Raw genomic sequence first — 25500 nt, forward strand, 5'->3', positions numbered from 1 at the left:
ATGTCCTCGTCCACGCACTGATGTGTACTATGTAGAGGAGGACATACACGGGTCAGCTCAATTGGCACCTAATGCAATACTACTGTACTTCTGACATTTGGGAGTGCCAATGTTTGTCTATGCTCTGTAGATGACACAGCCATCAATACTATGCCCCCCAAAAAAACATATCATTAATTTCCCCTGTAAACACGAGTGGCAAAATGAAGGTACCACTATTGTTGCCCAGAAAACCGCACTTTGGCTAAAGCCAAAACACACTGGTGTTCATGCTAAGCTAACACTGCATCGCTGTCTCACTGTCTGCTTCGTGTCTTCCCTGACCGTCAGGCCACCCCTCATCATGGGGTGTACTCCCGGGAGGAGGAGCTGCTGAGGGAGAGAAAGCGCCTGGGGGTCTTTGGGATCACATCGTATGATTATCACGCCGAGAGCGGCCTTTTCCTGTTCCAGGCCAGCAACAGCCTGTTCTACTGCCGGGACGGAGGCCATAATGGCTTCATTGTGAGTATTATTTACAGGACACAGCTCATACCTTCCTGTTAAAGTTAGGATCATACTGTTGTTATTCCAATACAGTTATCTTGGCATCTTGGTTATTTAGGTGGTCATGAAAGCAAAGCCCTTCAAATATATGTACGGTAGTCGGAACTTGTACATTGTGAAAATGAAGAAGTGTACAAAGTGCTCTGTACAGTCATGGCTGAAAGTTTTGAGAATGACACAAATATTAATTTTCACAGTCTGCTGCCTTGCTAAAGTGAAGTATACGAAGTGCCTTATACACTTCTAAAATAAAGAAGTGTACCAAGTGGTCACCTACAAGTGTGTGTGATAGAAAAGGCTTTGACATGTAGGCACTCTGGTAACCAACCTGTCTGTTGCATGGTAACTTCTATGCCTGAAAGTCTGTGTGATGTTTAGCAGGCGTCCCCCATGAAGCCTGTAGAGATTAAGACCCAATGCTCAGGCACTCGAATGGACCCTAAGATCTCCCCAGGCGACCCCACCTTCATGGCCTTCATCAACGGCAACGACCTGTGGGTGGCCAGCATCGAGACTGGGGAGGAGAGGAGACTCACCTACTGCCATAAAGGTTGGCACAAATGATGTATAGCAGTGGTCACCAACCTTTACTGAATCAAGATCATTTTCTGAGTCAAAATTCAAGCCGAGATCTACCTCTCAGTTAAAAGAGAGAAAAAAAAAACATTTCTTAAGCTTTTGCAACATTAACCATATAAAAACAGTTCTGTAGCAATGAGGTTTGTGCAGTAGGCTATAGGCCCAATACAATATATTTCAACATTTTAGGTATATGATCACACGTAATGGATCATTTGTTGTATTACTTGTGAGGCACAGCTGAGTGAGCTGGACTGAAGGCCTGCATCTGATGGTCAGTGTGAGGGGAGGGAGGGTAGTGATGGGCATTCCGAGTCTTTTCGGTGAGCCGGCTCATTTGGCTCCCAAACTGCTCTTTGTTCAAAATGCTAAAAAAACTACCTAGAACCATGAACAAATGTACTATCTGCAATGTAAAGCCCAAAAGGTAGGAGACCATTATGTCAGATTGCGAAATGCGTGTTCAAGTACATTTTTACCTGGCCAAATCGTTAGATGGCCTGCCAAAAAATAGGTAGTTTTTTTTACGATAAAAAAAAAGGCTAATAATCACTGTTTGCAAAAAAAGACCGTTCAATGCATGGCTGAGCACGTATAGCGTCGAGTAGGCCTAGGCTATATCAGATAGCCTACCTACCTTTCTTTGCACAGAATGCCCTTTTTGGCTTTTTTTATAACACATTTCCTATAATTCTACTACACTTTTATATGACTAGAGGCACTGGCAGAATCTTTTTTACTACGACAAATTACCAATAGCCTACTTTACTGACAATGACATATCAATAAAAATGATGTCCATATAAATAGGCCTACAAGAAGGGGAGACACAAACCGAATATAACATCCATCTAAACTGGAGGAGGAAATTGTCCAAAAACAAACTTTGCACTGAGCCAACATTGATAAAGAGTGAATATGCGTAGTGCACACTCGCCGGGGATATGGCCGATACTCGCCGGGGATATGGCCGATACTCGCCGGGGATATGGCCGATACTCGCCGGGGATATGGCCGATACTCGCCGGGGATATGGCCGATACTCGCCGGGGATATGGCCGATACTCTCCGCTGGTGCCAATAAGATGGGCTATACTGTTCCCTCAATTAAGTTGAGAATTTGGATAACTAAAAGACAGATTTCGTCTTTTCATTGCCTTCTCATTACATCAATAACCATTTGCTTTCCAAACAATGTTTTGCCGTTATTGTATTTTTAAATATTGCGATATGCCTGGCTGGGCCTCTACTTTTCACTGACAGTCGCAACTCAACAATCATCTGTCCATATTGTGCGTGCTGCCTTTCATTCTGACTGTAGGCAATGCGACGTAAAACAATCCACAACTTATTTTTTTAACGAGGCTAATGATCCTCTATGGCCAAATCATGCTTTAGTAGCCTATTTTGAATGAATTTATTTCTGTATAGACAGGAGTAGGCTAATCATGAGCTATATCATTTTGGCAAATTAATTCAAGTTATTTAGAGAGCTTAGCTTCCCCTAGCCTGATGAACGTGCCGCTTATGCACGGGATTATATATGTGTGTGTCTTCTCAAAATAAACAAAATAAATTGGGCTTAGGCTACAATACAGCACATTAAAGCAGAACATTTTATACATTTGTGTTTCATAATTATCAGTTAAAATCGAAGAGCATCATTTTAAGTCCACAAAGCATATTATTACAGTTGCATAACCTAGGCTACACAGCATGGTCACAATATTGATTCAGGAGGACCATGGACAGATGCCATCCAGACAGCCTTCGCAAAGAAAAGAAGAGTGCTGCCTCCGCCATTTCAGCACTACCAGCTGCCTGGACAGCCTCTCCAGCGGACGAGCATTAGGCCTTATGCTGTTACAAAGAGTGTCATCATGGCTTATCTTAATGGTTTCGTTCCTCATTTTCCAAGCAGCGAAATCTGCAACTATGTCCTTGATTTCAAGTGCCCTGAGTAGATCATTCCCAAGAGCCATAAGATTAAAATGTTTGTCTTTTCCTGTCCCATCGTTGATATGTCTGTTTTTGACGAGCAAGCTTTGAAAAGCACCACTCGCCTGATGCATAGGTAACGGGTAAAGTCAAGAACATTCGCAAGGCAATGTCAACATTGTGAAAGACTGCTTGTAGATTGCTCTGTTACATGTGAAGCAATTTCCCCCCTACTTTTAATACATTCTTTTAAACTGGACAATTTCATCTGGAAAATCATGTTGCAAGTCAGATTGATATTTACTTTGAAGGTTGAGTGCAGATCAATGTAGGTCTTATGTGGAAAGTGAAGGTATATTGTTAAAAAAATCCAAAGCAGTTTAGCTCTTTGTATGACTCATACCTCCTATCCAACTCATCAATAAGTGTGTCAATCACAACGGTGAACACAGACAGCAAGTTTCTGCTAACCTGTCATTGATTAACGACAGTCAGGCTCTGCCTCTTACGACTCATCAGCATGTTTTTGTCATCTTCTGTCGTGTTAGGTTTGTAAAGCGTTAGAACGCTTGGTGACATGTCCTTTCCTTTTGCCTCAAAGCTATCAAACTTATCCCGTAGCACAGCCACAATCTCTAAAAGAGGCCACCAAACGAACACCCTTAGACAGGTCCAGTTGGACTACCTTAAGTGCAGTGCTTGTATTCTGAAAACGTTGGAGTATTGTTACAGAGAAAGCTATTTCAAATTTATCCATTTGGGTGTAGAGCGTTAGAGCCTTGTTAGATTTTCATCCTCAGATATTTCTAGAAGAGACTGACTAACATTGGCATAATTGAGGCATAATGCTTTTGTTGATTGTGCATGGGCAGGCCATCTCGTACCGGACAGAGATTTGAGGGTTTCAATTAGACTGTTTTCATTTGGTTCTAAACCTGATATCGCAGTCTGCCACGCCAAGTGGATTTGGAGCAAAAGTTAAATATTGACTGCACAGGGCCTCCCGAGTGGCGCAGCGGTCTAAGACACTGCATAGCAGTGCTTGAGGCGTCACTACAGGCCAACCAAATGCAGAGTACAGTTGAAGTCGGATGTATACATACACTTAGGTTGGAGTCATTAAAACTCGTTTTTCAACCACTCCACAAATGTATTGTTAACAAACTATAGTTTTAGCAAGTCGGTTAGGACATCTACTTTGTGCATGACACAAGTCATTTTTGCAACAATAGTTTACAGACAGATTATTTCACTTATATTCACTATCACAATTCCAGTGGGTCAGAAGTTTACATACACTGAGTTGACTGTGCCTTTACACAGCTTGGAAAATTCCAGAAAACGATGTCATGGCTTTAGAAGCTTCTGATAGGCTAATTGACATCATTTGAGTCAATTGGAGGTGTACCTGTGGATGTATTTCAAGGCCTACCTTCAAACTCAGTGCCTCTTTTCTTGACATCATGGGAAAATCAAAAGAAATCAGCCAAGACCTCAGGAAAAAAAAATTGTAGACCTGCACAAGTCTGGTTCATCCTTGGGAGCAATTTCCAAACGCCTGAAGGTACCACGTTCATCTGTACAAACAATAGTACGCAAAGATAAACACCATGGGACCACGCAGCCGTCATACCACTCAGGAAGGAGACGCGTTTTGTCTCCTCGAGATGAATGTACTTGGGTGCGAAAATTGCAAATCAATCCTAGAACAACAGCAAAGGACCTTGTGAAGATGCTGGAGGAAACGGGTACAAAAGTATGTATATCCACAGTAAAACGAGTCCTATATCGACATAACCTGAAAGGCCGCTCAGCAAGGAAGAAGCCACTGCTCCAAAACTGCCATAAAAAAGCCAGACTACGGTTTGCAACTGCACATGGGGACAAAGATTGTACTTTTTGGAGAAATGTCCTCTGGTCTGATGAAACAAAAATAGAACTGTAGCCATAATGACCATCGTTATGTTTGGAGGAAAAAGGGGGAAGCTTGCAAGCCGAAGAACACCATCCCAACCGTGAAGCATAGGGGTGGCAGCGTCATGTTGTGGGGGTGCTTTGCTTCAGGAGGCACTGGTGCACTTCACAAAATAGATGGCATCATGAGAAGGAAAATTATGTGGATATATTGAAGCAACATCTCAAGACATCAGTCAGGAGTTAAAGCTTGGTTGCAAATGGGCCTTCCAAATGGACAATGACCCCAAGCATACTTCCAAAGTTGTGGCAAAATGGCTTAAGGACAACAAAGTTGAGGTATTGGAGTGGCCATCACAAAGCCCTGACCTCAAGCCTATAGAAAATTTGTTGGCAGAACTGAAAAAGTGTGTGCGAGCAAGGAGGCCTACAAACCTGACTGTTACACAAGCTCTGTCAGGAGGAATGGACAAAATTCACCCAACTTATTGTGGGAAGCTTGTGGAAGGCTACCCAAAACGTTGACCAAAGTTAAACAATTTGAAGGCAATGCTACCAAATAATAATTGAGTGTATGTAAACTTCTGACCCACTGGAATGTGATGAAAGAAATAAAAGCTGAAATAAATCATTCTCTCTACTATTATTCTCACATTTCACATTCTTAAACTAAAGTGGTGATCCTAACTGACCTAAGACAGGGAATTTTTACTAGGATTAAATGTCAGGAATTGTGAAAAACGGCGTTTAAATGAATTTGGCTAAGTTGTATGTAAACTTCCGACTTCAACTGCATGTGCAGCACCGGTTGATCTCTCCTATGCTTGATTTCAGTCGTTTGGTTGTCCTTTGTGTTGTGCAGAAAAAGAACCAGTCAGTTTGGGTATTTTTTGGTTTAAGTTCTTGGTCCTGCCGCTTTCTTATCTGTAATTTTATTTTCTTGGCCCCACATAGGCCACTCACTTTTTCCCATAATTTTCAGTAGGCAGGCTAGCTAGCAAGATCTTTGTAACCGAGTACATGTCATGCCATATTTGGGAACAGCTTTCTGATTGGAATATGAAAGACACATGACTCACACAATTGACCAGTTGCATTTATTTATTTTGCAGTAGATGTTTTTTATGATTCAGTTACCCATTCAAAGCAGAGCCTCCCAGTTACCCACGTGGGCCCACTACCATCTCTCCTCTCCCATCTGATGAATAGCAGAGCGGCAGCAGGCATCAGCAGGCTTTCTAAACTCATTGAGAGCAGGCTGCTGAGTCCTCCTGTGGTTGGTTGATGCAGTAAAAAAAAATATATATACGTAATATTACATTTTTTTACTTATTTTGTTTTGCTTCCTCTTGGGCCCAGCGGCATTAGCCCCGGTAAGCCACTGCGTTAATTCGGCCCTGCTCACAGTATCAACTTTGCTTTACTTTGAGGTTTGTTTTTACAGTCTATGGCCAGTGTCCCTTCTAGACCATTTCAACTGGGGGGGCCAAGCTGGGGCCAGTTGTACTGTTAGAGGGACCAGTTACATTAGACGTTATTGTTGTCGTATATCGTTTTCTTCACTGCATTGCAGGCATTAGCAGGCAAAAGACCATGTTCATAATCATTAGTGTTCCGCGTTGCCACTGTCTAATAACGGATGTAAAAAAGAACAATAGCAAAAATGTTATGTAAAAATTATTTCATACTCCACATTTACATTTTACATTTACGTCATTTAGCAGACACTCTTATCCAGAGTGACTTACAGTAGTGAATGCATACATTTCATACAATTTCATACTTTTTTTTTTTTTTTTTTTTCTGTGCTGGCCCCCCGTGGGAATCGAACCCACAACCCTGGTGTTGCAAACACCATGCTCTACCAACTGAGCTACAGGGAAGGCTATTTAGGGGGGCCACAAGGGGGTCCAACATTGTTGTCACAGGGGCACTACCGCCCCTGTCTATGGCTCAAAGGAAACTGTGCAGACACGGTAATCCGAGCTATCTGATTGGCCAACAGTAGGCATATATACTGACAACAGTGCAAAACGAATAGGTTTTTACAGAAACTTTTGGTGATTGACTAGGGGCGCATTCGTAAATTCGCTCTGGCTATCTACTCCGATTTCAGAGCACTCTCGTCTTGAATGTGCCAGTGCGCAGAATAACAGATTAATTTACGAACGCTCAGCAACCGTTGAATATGACTGGTGGCGGTAAACGTTTGGCAAAAAAAACATATTTAAATTGTTGCCAGCAGCACAGTTAGTCACCAACGCTCTGGATAACATGAGAACAGCCTAACCAGCTGTGCTAGGGTGTGAAAAATGGTCAGAGTGAGGTGTTCTCTCATTTGTGTCTGGAAGTAGCAAGCCAACGTTAGCCCGTTAGCTTGGGTGCTTGACTGCCATTGTGTGGTCAGAACGTTCGCATCACCTCTACTCCTCGGCCAGAGCGTCCGATGTGCGCTCTGAACACTTCCAGAGCGAAGCGCTCTGAATTTACAATTTACGGACGCGCACTCTGGCTCTCCAGAGTAAATTTACGAGGAATTCCTTGGAGACAGTGGCGGTTCTAGACCATTTCAACTGGGGGGGCCAAGCTGGGGCCAGTTGTACTGTTAGAGGGGCCAGTTACATTAGACGTTATTGTTGTCATATCGTTTTCTTCACTGCATTGCAGGCATTAGTTATGTAAAAATTATTTCATACTCCACATTTAGGGGGGCCACAAGGGCGTCCAAAATTGTTGTCACAGGGGCACTGCCCCCCCCCCCCCCCAGAACCGCTAGTGCTTGGAGATCGACCAATATATCGCCATCAACTGTTTTATGACCACTGTATACCGGTTCGCTGTATTGGCACTCCCCAGAAGAAGCAGTCCTCCTTAGGAATTAATGGAATTGTACAGTATTTCAATTAACTGTTTCAAGAACAAAATTACATGTATTTTTGTTGTAGTGGGGACAGTAACATTAGAACTTTGAAAAATTAGGAGGAGAGACTTTCCTACAGCCATAAAGGTTGGCATGCTACTAAACAAGCAAACTATTTTGAGACTGATGCTGGTCAGCTTTCAGAGTTGTGATTTCTCAATTGAATAGATTTCCGTTGAATGCATGCTCTTCAATGTATCTGAAAGGGTGCTCTTTTGGGTTAATACCGAAGATACATACAGGCCTGCATTTCATTTGCATTACATTTTAATCATATGGGGCGGCAGGTAGCCTAGTGGTTAGAGCGTTGGACTAGTAACTGAAAGGTTGCAAGATCGAATCCCCGAACTGACAAGGTACAATTCTATCGTTCTGACCCTGAACAAGGCAGTTAACCCACTGTTCCTAGGCCGTCATTGAAAATAAGAATTTGTTCTTAACAGACTTGCTTAAGTTAAGTAAAGGTAAAAAAATGTTAATAAACACTGCTCAAAAAAATAAAGGGAACACTTAAACAACACAATGTAACTCGTCAATCACACTTCTGTGAAATCAAACTGTCCACTTAGGAAGCAACACTGATTGACAATAAATTTCACTTGCTGTTGTGCAAATGGAATAGTCAACAGGTGGAAATTATAGGCAATTAGCAAGACACCCCCAATAAAGGAGTGGTTCTGCAGGTGGGGACCACAGACCACTTCTCAGTTTCTATGCTTCCTGGCTGATGTTTTGGTCACTTTTGAATGCTGGCGGTGCTTTCCCTCTAGTGGTAGCATGAGACGGAGTCTACAACCCACACAAGTGGCTCAGGTAGTGCAGCTCATCCAGGATGGCACATCAATGCGAGCTGTGGCTAGAAGGTTTGCTGTGTCTGTCAGCGTAGTGTCCAGAGCATGGAGGCGCTACCAGGAGACAGGCCAGTACATCAGGAGACGTGGGGAAGGCTGTAGGAGGGCAACAACCCAGCAGCAGGACCGCTACCTCCGCCTTTGTGCAAGGAGGAGCAGGAGGAGCACTGCCAGAGCCCTGCAAAATGACCTCCAACAGGCTACAAATGTGCATGTGTTTGCTCAAACAGTCAGAAACAGACTCCATGAGGGTGGTATGAGGGCCCGATGTCCACAGGTGGGGGTTGTGCTTACAGCCCAACACCGTGCAGGACGTTTGGCATTTGCCAGAGAACACCAAGATTGGCAAATTCGCCACTCGCGCTCTGTGCTCTTCACAGATGAAAGCAGGTTCACACTGAGCACATGTGACAGACGTGACAGAGTCTGGAGACGCCGTGGAGAACGTTCTGCTGCCTGCAACATCCTCCAGCATGACCGGTTTGGCGGTGGGTCAGTCATGGTGTGGGGTGGCATTTCTTTGGGGGGCAGCACAGCCCTCCATGTGCTCGCCAGAGGTAGCCTGACTGCCATTAGGTACCGAGATGAGAACCTCAGACCCCTTGTGAGACCTTAAGCTGGTGCGGTTGGCCCTGGGTTCCTCCTAATGCAAGACAATGCTAGACCTCATGTGGCTGGAGTGTGTCAGCAGTTCCTGCAAGAGGAAGGCATTGATGCTATGGACTGGCTCGCCCGTTCCCCAGACCTGAATCCAATTGAGCACATCTGGGACATCATGTCTCGCTCCATCCACCAACGCCACGTTGCACCACAGACTGTCCAGGAGTTGGCGGATGCTTTAGTCCTGGTCTGGGAGGAGATCCCTCAGGAGACCATCCGCCACCTCATCAGGAGCATGCCCAGGTGTTGTAGGGAGGTCATACAGGCACGTGGAGGCCACACACACTACTGAGCCTCATTTTGACTTGTTTTAAGGACATTACATCAAAGTTGGATCAGCCTGTAGTGTGGTTTTCCACTTTAATTTTTAGTGTCTCCAAATCCAGACCTCCATGGGTTGATAAATTGGATTTCCATTGATTATTTTTGTGTGATTTTGTTGTCAGCACATTCAACTATGTAAAGAAAAAAGTATTTAATAAGATTATTTCATTCAGATCTAGGATGTGTTATTTTAGTGTTCCCTTTATTTTTTTGAGTAATGTAATATATTCTATCTATCGTGCGAATATACTAGCAAGAGTTTTCTTTAAAAAGTGTCCTGTAGTGTTGACCTATTTTAATCTTTTAATTTAAGTTTGTTCATGAAAGGGCATCATCTTTTAACGTAAAATGGAAAGCAGAGAGCCGTCTCCTGACAGTGCATCCTTCTCTACCTTTCTTAGGGTTGAATAACGTGAAGGAGGACCCCAAGTCTGCAGGCATTGCCACCTTTGTAATCCAGGAGGAGTTTGACCGCTTCACGGGCTACTGGTGGTCGCCAGCTGCTCCTGAAGGTTAGTCTTTTCTGGATGGTTTTTGTGATCCTTGTCCTTATGTTTCCTTTCCCTCTACCAGAGATGTAGCTTTTGACTGAACAGGGACTCCTGATTTCTCTTTATCTTATCAATAAAATGCATTTTGTTTTTCATTACTACTTTAAGTTTAATAATTTAACAAAGGTTAGTTAAATCTTACTGGATTGTTGAAGACAAATTCAACAAGGTTAGGCCACTCAGTCACAAAGCACATAGGGGTGGAAAAAGTACCCAATTGTCATACTTGGATAGAAGTAAAGATGCCTTAATGGAAAATGACTCAAGTAAAAGTTAGTCACCCAGTAAAATACTACTTGAGTAAAAGTCTAAAAGTTTTTGGTTTTAAATATAGTTAAGTAATTGTTAAAATATAGTTAAGTATCAAAAGTACAAAACATTTCAAATGTCTTATTAAGCAAATAGCTAGGGGCACATTAGCTAGGGGCACATTCCAAAACTCAGACATAATTTACAAACGAAGCATGTGTTTAGTAAGTGCCAGATCAGAAGCAGCTGTGATGACCAGGGATGTTCTCTTGATAAGTGTGTGAATTAGACCATTTTCCTGTTTTGCTAAGCATTCAAAATGTTACAAGTACTTTTGGGTGTCAGGGATAATGTATGGAGTAAAAAGTACATTATTTTCTTTAGGAATGTAGTGAAGTAAAAGTTGCAAAATATAAATAGTAAAGTACAGATACCCCAAAAACTACTTAAGTAGTACTTTAGGACATACTTGCTTTTGAATAAAATGGCCAACTCAATAAGTTTCTCTTTCAGACCCAGATGGGGGGAAGACCCTCCAGTTACTGTATGAGGAGGTGGATGAGTCAGAGGTGGAGTTAATTCACGTTCCCTCCCCAGCCCTGGAGGAGCGCAAGGCTGATGTTTACAGATACCCCCGCACAGGTCCGCTCTCACCCTCATCCCCACCCCAAATGGCCTTTTTTAAGTATTAGTAGTACTGATTCATAACTTTTTATTGAACTGTATTGGCTACTATCTATATTTTCCATGTGACTATTGTGGCTAGGCAGAGTTGGATTTTATACTTCAATATACAGTACTAGTCAAAAGTTTGCAGACACCTACTCATTCAAGGGTTTTTCTTGATTTGTATTATTTCCTACATTGTACAATAACAGTAAAGACATCAAAACTATGAAATAACATATGGAATCATGTATTAAGCTAAAAAGTGTTAAACAAACCAATATATTTTAGATTCTTCAAAGTAGCCACCCTTTGCCTTGATGACAGCCTTGCATTCTCTTAACCAGCTTCACCTGGATTGCTTTTCCAACAGTATTGAAGGAGTTCCCATATATGCTGAGCTAGGGCTGGGCGATATGGCCAAAATATTATATCATGGTATTTGATGGTATTTTTTTTGTTTTTGAAAAGTAAAAGTTCTACATGATCCTAGGGTGGCAGCACATAAATTCTAAGTGATTTCAACAAGTCTTTCTCCATTCTTATGGAGAATTCAACTTCAACCAAAACAAATTTCAGCACTTATCATTTCTGCATTTCCTGCACTCAGTGGTGGAAAGAGTACCCAATTGTCATACTTGAGTAAAAGTAAAGGTACCTTAATAGAAAATGACACAAGTAAAAGTGAGTCACCCAGTAAAATACTACTTGAGTAAAAATATTTGTTTTTAAATATACTTAAGTATCAAAAGTAAATGTAATTGATAAAATGTACTTAAGTATCAAATTCCTTATATTAAGCAAACCAGATGGTACCATTTTCTTGTTTTTTTTATATTTACAGATAGCCAGGGGTACACCAACACTCAGACATAATTTACAAACAAAGCATTTGTGTTTAGTGAGTCCTCCAGATCAGAGGCAGTAGATGAGCAGGGATGTTCTCTTGACAAGTGCGTGAATTGTACCATTTTCCTGACCTGCTAAGCATTCAAAATCAGAATTTCCACACGGCCACGTAGGGCTGCACGATATGGGCAAATAATCTAGGACTTATTTTTTTACCAATTGCGATTTGACTTGAGAAGTAGAGCAAAACCGTTGGAATCATGGAAATAGAATGTATATTCTAATTCTATAGTTAGAATATAATAGTGTGCACTTTGAATACAGTGTTTGAGATGACGACAAATTAAAATGCCGGGGAGGAGTTATTTTGACAGGGTAGGAACCAAAGTTCTAACTGCTAAGCTGCTGGCTAGCGGCTAGCTGGCTGCTAACTGCTAAGCTGCTGGCTAGTGGCTAGCTGGCTGCTAACTGCTAAGCTGCTGCTAACTGCTAAGCTGCTGCCAAGCTGCTGCCAAGCTGCTGCCAAGCTGCTGCTAAGCTGCTGCTAAGCTGCTGGCTGCTAAGCTGCTGCTGGCTGCTAAGCTGCTGGCTGCTAAGCTGCTGGCTGCTAAGCTGCTGCTGGCTGCTAAGCTGCTGCTGGCTGCTAAGCTGCTGGCTGCTAAGCTGCTGGCTGCTAAGCTGCTGCTGGCTGCTAAGCTGCTGGCTGCTAAGCTGCTGGCTGCTAAGCTGCTGGCTGCTAAGCTGCTGGCTGCTAAGCTGCTGGCTGCTAAGCTGCTGGCCTGCTGGCTGCTAGGTTGCTAAGCTGCTGCTAAGCTGCTGCTAAGCTGGCTGCTAAGCTGGCTGCTAACTGCTGCTAGCTGCTAACTGCTGCTAGCTGCTAGCTGCTGCTAGCTGCTGCTAGCTGCTGCTAGCTGCTAAGCTGCTGCTAAGCTGCTAGCTGCTAGCTGCTAAGCTGCTAGCTGCTAGCTGCTAAGCTGCTAGCTGCTAAGCTGCTGCTAAGCTGCTAAGCTGCTGCTAAACTGCTAAGCTGCTGTTAAACTGTTAAGCTGCTAGCTGCTAAGCTGCTGCTAGCTGCTAAGCTGCTAAACTGCTGCTAAGCTGCTAAACTGCTGCTAAGCTGCTGTTAAGCTGGCTGCTAACTGCTAAGCTGCTGCTAGCTGCTAACTGCTAACTGCTAAGCTGCTGCTAAGCTGCTAGCTGGCTAAGCTGGCTAAGCTGCTAAGCTGCTAGCTGGCTAAGCTGGCTGCTAAGCTGCTAAGCTAAGCTGCTGCTAAGCTAAGCTGCTGCTAAGCTAAGCTGCTGCTAAGCTAAGCTGCTGCTAAGCTAAGCTGCTGCTAGCAATTAGCGTCTCTCAAGATTCAGGGCAACTTGCTAAGTAAAGACAAACTAGCTGTTTGCTGATGTAATAAACACAAACTAATTGTGTCATTATAGAATGCTAGTGAATTTATATTAAGCTGCAAAGTGAAAACGGCATTGTTGTCATCATCAACATTGTTGTATGTGCTGCATTGACCATGCAGACTGAACGCAAGTGTGTCGTGGTTGAGGAACATCAAATGTGCTCCTTGAGTGACGGGGCGTGGCTAGTGGCACGGAGAGAAAGAGCAGAGAGAGATGACTCAAGTAGCTAAGTAAACTATACAAATTGATATTACACATGGCGTATCACATTTAACAAACCAATTCACTGCAGAATGCTGTGGTAGCCATGTTAGTTAAGTGTGCCTTGAATTCTAAATAAATCACAGACAGTGTCACCAGCAAAGTACCATCACACCACCTCCATGCTTCACAGTGGGAACCACACATGCAGAGATCATCTGTTCACCTACTCTGCGTCTCACAAAGACAAGGCGGTTGGAACCAAAACTCTCAAATTTGGACTCATCCAGCGCAAATGTTATTGGTGTCCTTTAGTAGTTGTTTCTTTGCAGCAATTCAACCATGAAGGCCTGATTCACGCTGTCTCCTCTGAACAGTTGATGTTGAGATGTGTCTGTTACTTGAACTCTGAAGCATTTATTTGGGCTGCAATTTCTGTGGCTCGTAACTATAATGAACTTATCCTCTGCAGCAGAAGTAACTCTGGGGTCTTCCATTCCTATGTCGGTCCTCATGAGAGCCAGTTTCATCATAGCGCTTGATGGTTTTTGCGACTGCACTTGAAGATACTTTCAACGTTATTAAAACGTTCAGTATTGACTGACCTTCATGTCTTAAAGTAATGATGGACTGTCACTTCTCTTTGCTTATTTGAGCTGTTCTTGCCGTAATATGAACTTGGTCTTTTACCAAATAGGGCTTTCTTCTGTATACCACCCCTACCTTGTCACCACACAACTGATTGGCTCAAATGCATTAAGAAGGAAAGAAATTCCACACATTAACTTTTAACTAGGCACATCTGTTAATTGAAATGCTGGTTGAGAGAATGCCAAGAGTGTGCAAAGCTGTCAAGGCAAAGGGTGGCTACTTTGTTTAATACTTTTTTTGGTTACTACATGATTCCATATGTGTTATTTCATAGTGTTGATGTCTTCACTATTATTCTACAATGTAGAAAAGAGTAAAAATAAAGAAAAACCCTTGAATGAGTAGGTGTGTCTGGTACTGTACATTTGAGTAACTTGAGCTATTAGACAGGAGTGCCAGACAAGACGTGATATGTAAGATGGTTAACTTGTATTGCCCTCCTCTCCATTTTTCTTTTCAGGGAGTAAGAATCCTCAAATTACTTTCAAACTGGTAGAAATCAGAACCGACCACCTTGGCAGAGTAAGAACTTCTTAAAATTCTCATGGTTTTGAACTGTATTGGTCTGTCTTTGTATTCTGCATGTCTACTTGAATGTTGCCTTCTGTTCCCTTTTTGTGGTCTTTTATGTGTTCCGTATGTCTCTATGTCCTTCAATGCCTATCTGCCTATTCTTATGAGTCCTTGTTATCATTAGATTGTAAGCACCCAGGACAAGGAGCTGGTCCTGCCTTTTACCACCCTGTTCCCTGGGGTCGAGTACATCGCCCGCGCCGGCTGGACAAAAGACGGCAAATAGTGAGTTCAAAAGACTGGAACAGACACAACTAAGCAAAGCTATCTATGCCGTGGAGCGGATTATATCTGTGTTGTAAAGGTGTAATTGTTCCTATCATTGAGTAAAGTCCTTGTAAATATGCAAACTGCACCAAGCCTTATGGTTTCATCTCAGATATTTTTTTATTTAGCCTTTATTTAACCAGGCGAGTCAGTTAAGAACAAATGTATATTTACAATGACAGCCCGATCGTGTTACGTAGGTCAACACCACCTAAAGTTCTATTCCATCCCACACTCACCAGCAATCTGGACTAGTCCTCACACCATTGTGCTACCGGCTGGGCTGAAATGGAAAGTTAGCCACTCCTGGTGGGCGACAGTTGTATTGAGGTCTCCGATAAGGCAAACGTCACCGCATCCAGAAACCAATAGCAAATCAATCTTAATGCGGGCTGGTTCTGTTGAACAGCACCCATCTCTTCTCTCCAGAGGGGTATATCACAGAGCATGTCCAAAAAGTTAGCCAGCTACAGTAACTTTGATTTGAAATTCGGATATACCGTAACAAATGATTTTCCATTTAATTAAAATAGTATATATACCCTTTCAATTTCAAGGCCGTCTTTCTCTACATCAACTAGGAAATATGGAATTCATGAGGCTATTTAGCAACGTTAGACCCTGACAACCCACTACTCCTCTGTGCAGTGCATGGGCGGTACTGCTGGACAGGAGTCAACAGAGGCTCCAGTTGGTCCTGCTGCCCCCGGCCCTGTTCATCCCTGTAACCCAGGACCAGGCCCAACGGGAGGAGAGTGTGGAGGCTGTGCCAGAGGGGGTCCACCCCTTCATCATCTACGAGGAGATCACCGACATCTGGATCAACGTGAGTTAAAATAACTCTGGCTTCGGCTCTAAGGCCTAGATTTTGACTTGAGATCTAAGCATGGAACTCAATATGTAATATAAATCATCCTTGCTGCTTGCAGTGCCCTGATTTGCACGAAATTGTAGTTGCATGCCTTTGTTTGATATGGCTGTTACTTGTACTGTAGTTTTTATTGGTTAATTTGTAGTTACATGAATGTTAAGTTAAAATTCTCTTCCAATTATACATTTTGAAATTAAAAGATTTAGTCTTAACCTTTGAAACCAGCAAATGCTCTTTCTTCTAGGGCTCATGTTATGTCAAGGCCTTTTCTTTGTTTCAGGTCCATGACATATTTTATCCTTTCATTCAAACAAACGATGATGAGATCACCTTCCTCTGGGTGAACGAGTCCAAAACTGGCTTCTGCCATTTGTACAAAGTCACCACGCTGTTACAACAGGGCTGCTACCAGTGGACCAGAGACTACATGCAGACAGAGGGTAGCAGAATACACTGTTTATACTCTGTTTGATTTATGGATTAATGGTAAAGATGTGAATAGAGGTGCACATTCCCAAATATATTTCTGATAATGTTTTGGGAGGTCAACTCCACAGGAGGCTGCTGAGGGGAGGACGGCTGATAATAATGTCTGGAATGGAATGGCTATCAAATGCATGGAAACCACGTGTTTGGTTTGTTTGATACCATTCCATTTATTCCGTTCCATTACTATGAGCATGTCCTCTGCAGTTAAGGTGCCTCCAGCCACCTGTGATCAATTCATTTAGTCTACTGGTTGTTCCTTTCAGAGGACTTTAAGTGCCCGATTAAGGAAGAGGTGACGTTAACCAGTGGGGAGTGGGAGGTGTTGGCCAGACATGGCTCCAAGGTAAGCCCTAGACACACACCTCTTATCTAAAATGAATGCCTAAAGGGTTTTAACATTTTAAGGTGGGGAGCATGGGAATCACCCCATTTTTTTTTTTGTGCCACAGCCCTCTGTCACCGCTCATCAGCTATCACAGTAGAAAGGTGATGTGCATAAGCAAAACATCCCAGTCATTAGAGTTGTTGTCTCCCCTCCCTCCCAACTCAGATCTGGGTGAACGAGGCTACCCAGCTGGTGTACTTCCAAGGTACGCGGGACACGCCCCTGGAGCATCACCTATACACTGTGAGCTACGACTCCCCGGGGGACATGGTCAGGCTGACCAAGCCAGGCTTCTCCCACAGCTGCTCCGTAAGCCAGGTAGGTACATTACCTTAGCGACAAGCTCTGGCATCTTCTTTTTCCCTTGAAATTAACCTTGGAGGTTTTGGCATTTTAGCTTTTTGAAGATTTAGTTGACCTCACCTGTTATGTTTCTGCTCTCTCTGTAGAATTTTGACATGTTTGTCAGCCATTACAGTAACGTCAGCACACCTCCCTGCGTCCACATCTACAAGCTGATGGGCCCAGAGAGTGACCCACTGCACAAAGAGCCTGAGTTCTGGGCTAGCATGATGGAGGCCACAGGTGAGTAAGAAAGGGGGGGTCAGTTAGGGCTGGGAATTGCCAGGGACCTCACAGTACGATATTATAACGATACTTGGGTGCCGATACGATATGTATTGCGGTTCGATGCGGCAATTTTATTGCGATTTTAGTGCTGCAAACATATTGCTCACTATATGTCTGCTGCAGAAAGACGATAGAGCATGAGAAAATTAGTTTGATCAGTTATGGAATTAAAAGTGCTGAAAACATGTTGGCTCACTATTTAAAAAGATGGAGAACAAGCTATATTATGAATAATACCAGAGTTTTGGTGTGTATACACACACACACACATACACATACATACATGCATACATACATGCATACATACATGCATACATACATAGTCTACCAGTCCAAAGTTTGGAGACACCTACTCATTCCATGCTTTTTCTTTATTTTTACTATTTTCTACATTGTAGAATAATAGTGAAGACATCAACTATGAAATAACACAACAAACAAACAAACAAATCTAAATATATTTTATATTTTGAGATTCTTCAAAGTAGCCAACCTTTGCCTTGATGACAGCTTTGCACACTCTTGGCTTTCTCTCAACCAGCTTCATGAGGTAGTCACCTGGAATGCATTTCAATTAACAGGTGTGGCCTTGTTAAGTTTATTTGTTTGAGTCAATCAGTTGTGTTGTGACAAGGTAGGGATGGTAAACAGAAGATAGCCCTATTTGGTAATAGACCAAGTCCATATTATGGCAAGAACAGCTCAAATAATCAAAGAGAAACGACAGTCCTTCATTACTTTAAGACGTGAAGGTCAGTCAATCTGGAAAATTTCAAGAACTTTGAAAGTTTCTTCAAGTGCAGTCACAAAAACCATCAAGCGCTATGTTGAAACTGGCTCTCATGAGGACTGACACAGGAAAGGAAGACCCAGAGTTACCTCTGCTGCAGAGGATAAGTTCAGTGGAGTTACCAGCCTCAGTAATTGCAGCCTAAATAAATGGTTTACAGAGTTCAAGTAGCAGACGCATCTGATTCATCAACTGTTCAGAGGAGACTGCGTGAATCAGGCCTTCATGGTTGAATTGCTGCAAAGAAACCACTACTAAAGGACACCAATAATAAGAAGTGACTTGCTTGGGCCAAGAAACACAATGAGTGGACATTAGGCTTGTGGAAATATTTCCTTTGGTCTGATTAGCCCAAATTTGACATTTTTGATTCCAACCGCTGTGTCTTTGTGAGACGCAGAGGAGGTGAATGGATGATCTCTGCATGTGTGGTTCCCACCGTGAAGCATGGAGGAGGTGGTGGTGGTGTGGGGGTGCTTTGCTGGTGACATTGTTGGTGATTTATTTAAAATTCAAAGCACACTTAACCAGCATGGCTACCATAGTAGTCTGCAGCAATACGCCATCCCATCTGGTTTGCGCTTAGTGGGACTATCATTTGTTTTTCAACATGATAATAACCCAACACACCTTCAGGCTGTGTAAGGGCTATTTGCCCAATAAGGAGAGCGATGGAGTGCTGCATCAGTAAACCTGGCATCCAGTCACCTGACCTGAACCCAATTGAGATGGTTTGGGAGGAGTTGGGCCCCACAGAGTGAAGGAAAAGCAGCCAACAAGTGCTCTGCATATGTGGGAACTCCTTCAAGACTATTGGAAAAGCATTCCAGGTGAAGCTAGTTGAGAGAATGCCAGGAGTGTGCAAAGTTGTTATCAAGGCAAAGTGTGGCTACTTTGAAGAATCTCAAATCTAGAATATATTTTCATTTGTTAACACTTTTTTGCTTACTACATTATTCCATATGTGTTATTTCATAGTTTTGATGTCCTCGCTATTATTCTAAAATAGTAAAAAGAAAAACCCTTGAATGAGTAGGTGTCCTAACACACCTCTCTATATAAGGTCCCACCTTTTATTTCAGAGTGAAAACCAAGCCATGAGGTCAAAGGAATTGACCGTATAGCTTCGAGACAGGATTGTGTCGAGGCACAGATCTGGTGAAGGGTACCAAAACATTTCTGCAGCATTGAAGGTCCCCAAGAACACAGTGTCCTCGATTCTTAAGTGGAAGAAGTTTGGAACCACCAAGACTCTTCCTAGTGCTAACGCCCCGCCCAAACTGAGCAATTGGGGGAGAAGAGTCTTGGTCAGGGAGGTGACCAAGAACCCGATGGTCATGCTGTCAGAGCTCCAGAGTTCCTCTGTGGAGATGGTTGTTCTTCTGGAAGATTATCCCATCTCTGCAGCACCCTACCAATCAGGCCTTTATGGTAGAGTGGCCAGACTGAAGCCAGTCCTCAGTAAAAGGCACATGACAGGCCGCTTGGAGTTTGCCAAAGGGACCTAAAGACTCTAAGACCATGAGAAACAAGATTCTCTGGTCTGATGAAATCAAGATTCACGTCTGGAGGAAACCTGGCACCATCCCTACGGTGAAGCATGGTGGTGGCTAGGTCTGTGACGGTCACAAAATTTAGTCAGCCGGTGATTGTCAAGCAAATAAGCATGGTGGTGGCAGCATCATGCTGTGGGGATGTTCGTCAGCAGCAGGGACTGGGATACTAGTCAAGATTGAGGGAAAGATGAGCGGAGCAAATACAGAGATCGTTGATGAAAACCTGCTCCACAGCGCTCAGGACCTCAGACTGGGGCGAAGGTTTACCTTCCAACAGGACAATGACCCTAAGCACACAGCCAAGACAACTCAGGAGTGGCTTCAGGCACAAGTCTCTGAATGTCCTTGAGTGGCCTAGCCAGAGCCTGGACTTGAACCTGATCTAACATCTCTGGAGAGACCTGAAAATAGCTGTGCAGCAATGCTCCCCATCCAACCTGACAGATGGAGAGGATCTGCAGAGAAGATTGGGAGAAACTCCCCAAATACAGGTGGGCCAAACTTGTAGCGTCATACCCAAGAAGACTCGATGCTGTAATCGCTGCCAAAGGTGCTTCAACAAAGCACTTTGTCTGAATTCTTATGTAAATGTGATATTTCTGTTTTTATTTTTTTTGGAATACATTTGCAAAAATGTCTATAAACCTGTTTTTGCTTTGCTTTGTCATTATGGGGTATTGTGTGTAGATTGATTGCGGGGGGGGAAAAAATTGAATCCATTTTAGAATAAGGTTAACCTTTTAGGGCTAGGCGTCCAGCTAGCAGGACAACTTCCAGTGAAACTGGAGGACTCGCAATTCAAATAAATAATCCTAAACATTTTGGATATTAAGCATTTAGGCACATATAAGTGTCATATCGGTTGAAAGCTTAAATTCTTGTTAATCTAACTGCACTGTCCGATTTACAGTAGCTATTACTGCGAAAACATGCCATGCGATTGAGGGCGGCGCCCCACATGAAAATATTTTCTCACCGGCGCAGGTTTCATAAATTCACAAATAGCGATTTAAATATTCACATACTTTTTGATAATCTTCATCTGATTTGTCAACCAAAGGGTCCCATCTATAATATGTAGTGTCGTTTTGTTAGATAAAATCCTTCTTTATATCCCAAAAAGTCAGTTTAGTGTGCGCCATCGATTTGAGTAGTCCACGTGTTCAACTTGCAGAGAAGGGAATTTGAAAATCTACCCCTAAACTTTGTTTTAACAAGTCAAAATACGTTTCTATTTACTCCTCAGATACCCTTAAATGTAATCAAACTTTAATATTTCTTACGGAAAGAAGTATGTTCAATAGGAAGAAAAGTTTAGCAGATGTGTAATGTCTTCATGGCGTGCGCAAACATGAATTTCCAAGACTATGTCCTACTAAAACTGATATTTCTTATTAGTTTTGGAAGTTACAAGCCTGAAACCTTGAACATAGACTGCTGACACCCTGTGGAAGCTAATTTTCAGTGTGACCTTATACTTGCCATTGTAAGAGGATGGTCTCTCTCAAAAAGATTCTGGTTGGTTTTTCTTTGGATTTTCTCCTACCATATCTATTGTTATATTCTCCTACATTATTTTAACATTTCTACAAACTTCAAAGTGTTTTCTTTCCAATGGTGCCAATTATATGCATATCCTGGCTTCAGGGCCTGAGCAACAGGCAGTTTACTTTGGGCATGTCATTCAGGCGGAAATTGAGAGAAAAGGGGCCAAGAAGACTCAATGCTGTAATCGCTGCCAAAGGTGCTTCAACAAAGTACTTAGTAAAGGGTCTGAATTCTTATGTAAATGTAGTATTTCTGTTTTGTTTTTTTATACATTTGCAAAAATGTCTAAACCTGTTTTTGCTTTGTTTTATCATTATGGAGTATTGTGTATAGATTTGGGGGGGGGGGGACTGTTTCATCCATTTTAGAATAATGCTAAGTTAACAATGTGGAAAAAGTCAAGGGGTCTGAATATTTTCTGTGTGTGTGTGAAAGTATAAATTTTAGAATATCGTCCAAAATAATATTGTAATATGTAAGTATCCCCCCCATCACTAGGGTCAATGCATTGAAATCTTCTGTTGGCTTTTCACCTCTGACTACAAAACATGAATGTATCGATGAACTGTGTTACCATAAGCACGCTGTCGCCATCACACTTAACTCACATGTTGAGACTACAGAATGGCCCTGCAAATTCAATGTTGCTTATTTATAGTTGAATGAGTCACTTTCCCAAGGGCAGTCACATCAATAGAATCTGCCCTTGCAATAATGACTCCCCCCAATGGAATGAACAGCTTTAGTATCTACAGTTGACCTCGATAGTGATATGCATTTGACTTCATATTGATATTGGTGTTAATGTTGTTTCTCAGGGCGCCCAGGAGATTACATCCCACCAGAGATCTTTACTTTCCCAGGGAATTCAGGGTTCCACCTCTACGGCATGTTGTACAAACCACACAACTTGGTACCTGGCAGGAAGCACCCTACAATCCTCTTTGTGTATGGAGGCCCCCAGGTTTGTTCAATAAAAATAGTTTTATTCTGTAATATAGTCTTGTTTGTGACAGTTTGAATTTCAAGGCTAGTTATATAAAAAAATATATATATATAATGTTAAAATGTTTTATCTCATATGTTTTTAATGTTGAGGGGGGGTTTGTGGGCTCCAGGTGCAGTTAGTAAATAACACGTACAAAGGAGTGAAGTACCTGAGGCTGAATACGCTAGCGTCATTAGGCTACGCCGTCGTGGTCATTGACGGGAGAGGCTCCTGTCAGAGAGGCCTCAAGTTCGAGGGGGCTCTGAAAAACAAAATGGTAAACAGTAACACAACTTCACGTCTCTACTAACCATACACCAGTGTTGTAGGTGTTAGTCTTTCATCTAAGATCTTTATGAGCAGCGTTTAATTTTTTTGCAGTGCGCCACTGCTAAATTAATATAGGGGAAACACTGAGATATTGAAAAAAAAAAAAGACTTGCATTGCCAGTTTGTGATCGATCAGTATTACCAGAGTTGTGTTCAGTAAGGCACAATGTAGCAAAAAGGGCATTCTTATTGGACCAGCCCAGATAGTACATCCCCATTTCAATATGTTTAAAAAAGTGTTCTCCTGTTTGCCTTCATGCCAGTCGTGACATTGCTTTCCCCATTTGTGGTTCTCAGGGACAGGTGGAGATCGAGGACCAGGTGGAGGGGCTGCAGTACGTGGCTGAAAAGTACACTTTTGTGGACCTGAGTCGCGTGGCCATCCACGGCTGGTCTTACGGCGGCTTCCTCTCCCTCATGGGCCTCGTCCACAGGCCCAACGTCTTCAAGGTGAGAGGAAAGTTCGAAGTCTCCGCTGAAGAACTTTAGGGGATTATTCTTTGGACTGTCACAACTTCACCTTACATGCATTCTGTGTAAGAAATGAATTGTGATGGCAGACTGTGTAGTTCTATGGCTTTGAACCATGAAGGGGTATTAATGTGGCCCAGCCCTGGTTTAAGTCAACGAGCTCAAAATATTGACTCTAAAACTTGGAGCGTTAAATTCATGTCTTGATTGGTTGTACTGTACATATGGTTACTGTTGTTGATTTGAGCTGTCCTTGTATGATCCAGGTGGCCATCGCGGGTGCCCCTGTGACGGTGTGGATGGCCTACGACACCGGTTACACGGAGCGCTACATGGACCTACCTGAGAACAACCAGCAGGGATACGAAGCCGGTTCTGTCGCCTTGCACGTAGACAAGCTGCCCAGCGAGTGAGTCATCACCATTCATTACCGTTTACTGTCAACCTCAGGGTGCTTCACAGGCAATACGTAAAGGCAGCAGTAAAGAGACTCCAAAGTGCAGCTGTCCTGCAATACTGTTCGTCACTTGTTTTTGATATGGTCCTGATGGGACAGACTTGCTTGATTAGCCTGATCCCAGATCTGTTTGTGCTGTATAGGCAACTCTTATGACAATGACCATAGGAGTTGGCTATACATAACGAACAGATCTGGGACCAGGATAAGTTCTGATGCGAGGGGAAATTAAAATGTGTTTTTTTACTTTTCTAGAGATAATCTTTTATATTTTGTTTTCCTACCCAGGCCTAACCGGTTACTTATATTACATGGATTCCTTGATGAGAATGTGCACTTTTTCCACACCAACTTCCTGGTGTCTCAACTGATCCGTGCGGGGAAGCCGTATCAGCTACAGGTAGGAGGGCAGTGGGTTTAGTTGTGTACATGTGCCCCATCTTACACAGACCTACAACGCAGTGTTCATTCAACTTCATTGTATAAAATGGCGAGCGATGATGAGAGAATTGAATATGTGCAGTGGAACATTTCCCCAGGCTTTAGCTGACATGTTGCTGAAAACAAACGCATTCGCTACAAAGAAAAGTGTGGGACTCATTTATTTTTCAAGGCCTCTTTTCAGAGCACATTAAAAGCAACATTTTATAAATGAGGAAGACGGGTGCTTCCTTTCCGGGGGCTTTCTCTTTCCTCCATCTGTTCCTTTGTCTCCATCTCTTCAGATCTACCCCAACGAGAGACACAGCATCCGCTGCCCAGAGTCTGGAGAGCACTATGAGATTATGCTGCTGCACTTCCTCCAGCAGTACCTCTGAGGGCTGCAGTTGAATGAACAGAGCCCCTGCCTCACTCCCCACTCTTTCTCCCCCCGTTGCCCAATGTCACCATGCACCTTCACATATACCACAGGAGGCTGGTGAGTGGAGGATTGGTCATAATAGCTGGAATGGAGTGAATGGAATGGTATCAAACATGTCTGATGTATTTGAAACCATTCCATTTATTCCGTTCCATCCATTACTATGAGCTGGTCCTCCCCAATTAAGGTGCCACCTGTGACAAACACTGTGTCCCATTATCTGCCATTTGCATCCGATCCCTCACCCTACTCTTAAAAACGGAGATTTTTTTATAATAGCCTGGAGAAGCCCTCCCATGCTACCAACCCCTTTCCACGCCGAGAGCAGAGTGTTGTCACCTGTCAGTTTTTAACTGGACAATGACTGCAAAGAAGGAGAGAAGTAGAAAATATAGAACAAACATTGAGCATTTTGAGAAAAAGAGCTCGTTAGCATCTTGGAGTGATTTTCTGTTTTTATTTGGGATTTTTGTGCCACACCCTGTTAGCAAGGGGGACCAGTATGAACATATATTGACTCAATACTGTTAGTCGCTCTGGATAAGAGTGTCTGCAAATGACTAAAATGTAAATGTTTTGTTTGTTCATACTTTGGACTGTGCTGTTGTAAGTCATGGTGGATTACAGTGTTGTGTGGTGAGCCAAATGGCGTGGCCGCTGAGGACGGAAACCACACACTACCTGCAACTGGTATTTTAAGTGTGTGTTGAAATAAAAAAAGTATTTTTAGGAATTCTTCTTTTTATAATGAGTGTCTAAATGTAGTAAGTCATTAAGACTACTATCTCCAATGCCATTTCACTCTAGTGATCAAGTCTTTGCTGAGCTTGTCGCCTCAGAAGGCGCAGGCTTCTTTAGCTTTTGAAAACTTTCACTGACTTTCATCTCAATCGCAATGTTAAATGTATCAATAGGGTCACGTACAGTGCATTCGGAAAGTATTCAGACCCCTTCACATTTTTAACGTTACTGCCTTATTC

At 42.8% G+C, this 25500-nt stretch overlaps 1 protein-coding gene across 5 annotated transcripts in view; it reads left to right on the forward strand.

The window, feature by feature from the left end:
* The window catches only part of LOC115151703 (dipeptidyl peptidase 9), a 36779-nt gene extending 11526 nt beyond the window's left edge, over positions 1-25253 (forward strand). For 4 of the 5 annotated variants that reach the window (XM_029695864.1, XM_029695865.1, XM_029695862.1 and 1 more), the window contains exons 5-21: positions 331-504; positions 925-1096; positions 10134-10244; positions 11046-11174; positions 14764-14825; positions 15001-15101; positions 15792-15969; positions 16295-16454; positions 16767-16846; positions 17054-17206; positions 17338-17473; positions 22231-22376; positions 22531-22677; positions 23028-23180; positions 23468-23610; positions 23947-24058; positions 24384-25253. In XM_029695864.1, the coding sequence (XP_029551724.1) occupies positions 331-504; positions 925-1096; positions 10134-10244; positions 11046-11174; positions 14764-14825; positions 15001-15101; positions 15792-15969; positions 16295-16454; positions 16767-16846; positions 17054-17206; positions 17338-17473; positions 22231-22376; positions 22531-22677; positions 23028-23180; positions 23468-23610; positions 23947-24058; positions 24384-24476 (2250 nt within the window). In that variant the 3' untranslated portion in view covers positions 24477-25253. The remainder of the gene's footprint in view (positions 1-330; positions 505-924; positions 1097-10133; positions 10245-11045; positions 11175-14763; positions 14826-15000; positions 15102-15791; positions 15970-16294; positions 16455-16766; positions 16847-17053; positions 17207-17337; positions 17474-22230; positions 22377-22530; positions 22678-23027; positions 23181-23467; positions 23611-23946; positions 24059-24383) is intronic. The other variant, XM_029695863.1, reaches the window with a different exon arrangement.
* The last annotated feature ends 247 nt before the right edge of the window (positions 25254-25500 follow it).

Source organism: Salmo trutta, chromosome 17 (genome assembly GCF_901001165.1).
Source record: "Salmo trutta chromosome 17, fSalTru1.1, whole genome shotgun sequence".
Taxonomy (NCBI): Eukaryota; Metazoa; Chordata; class Actinopteri; order Salmoniformes; family Salmonidae; genus Salmo; species Salmo trutta.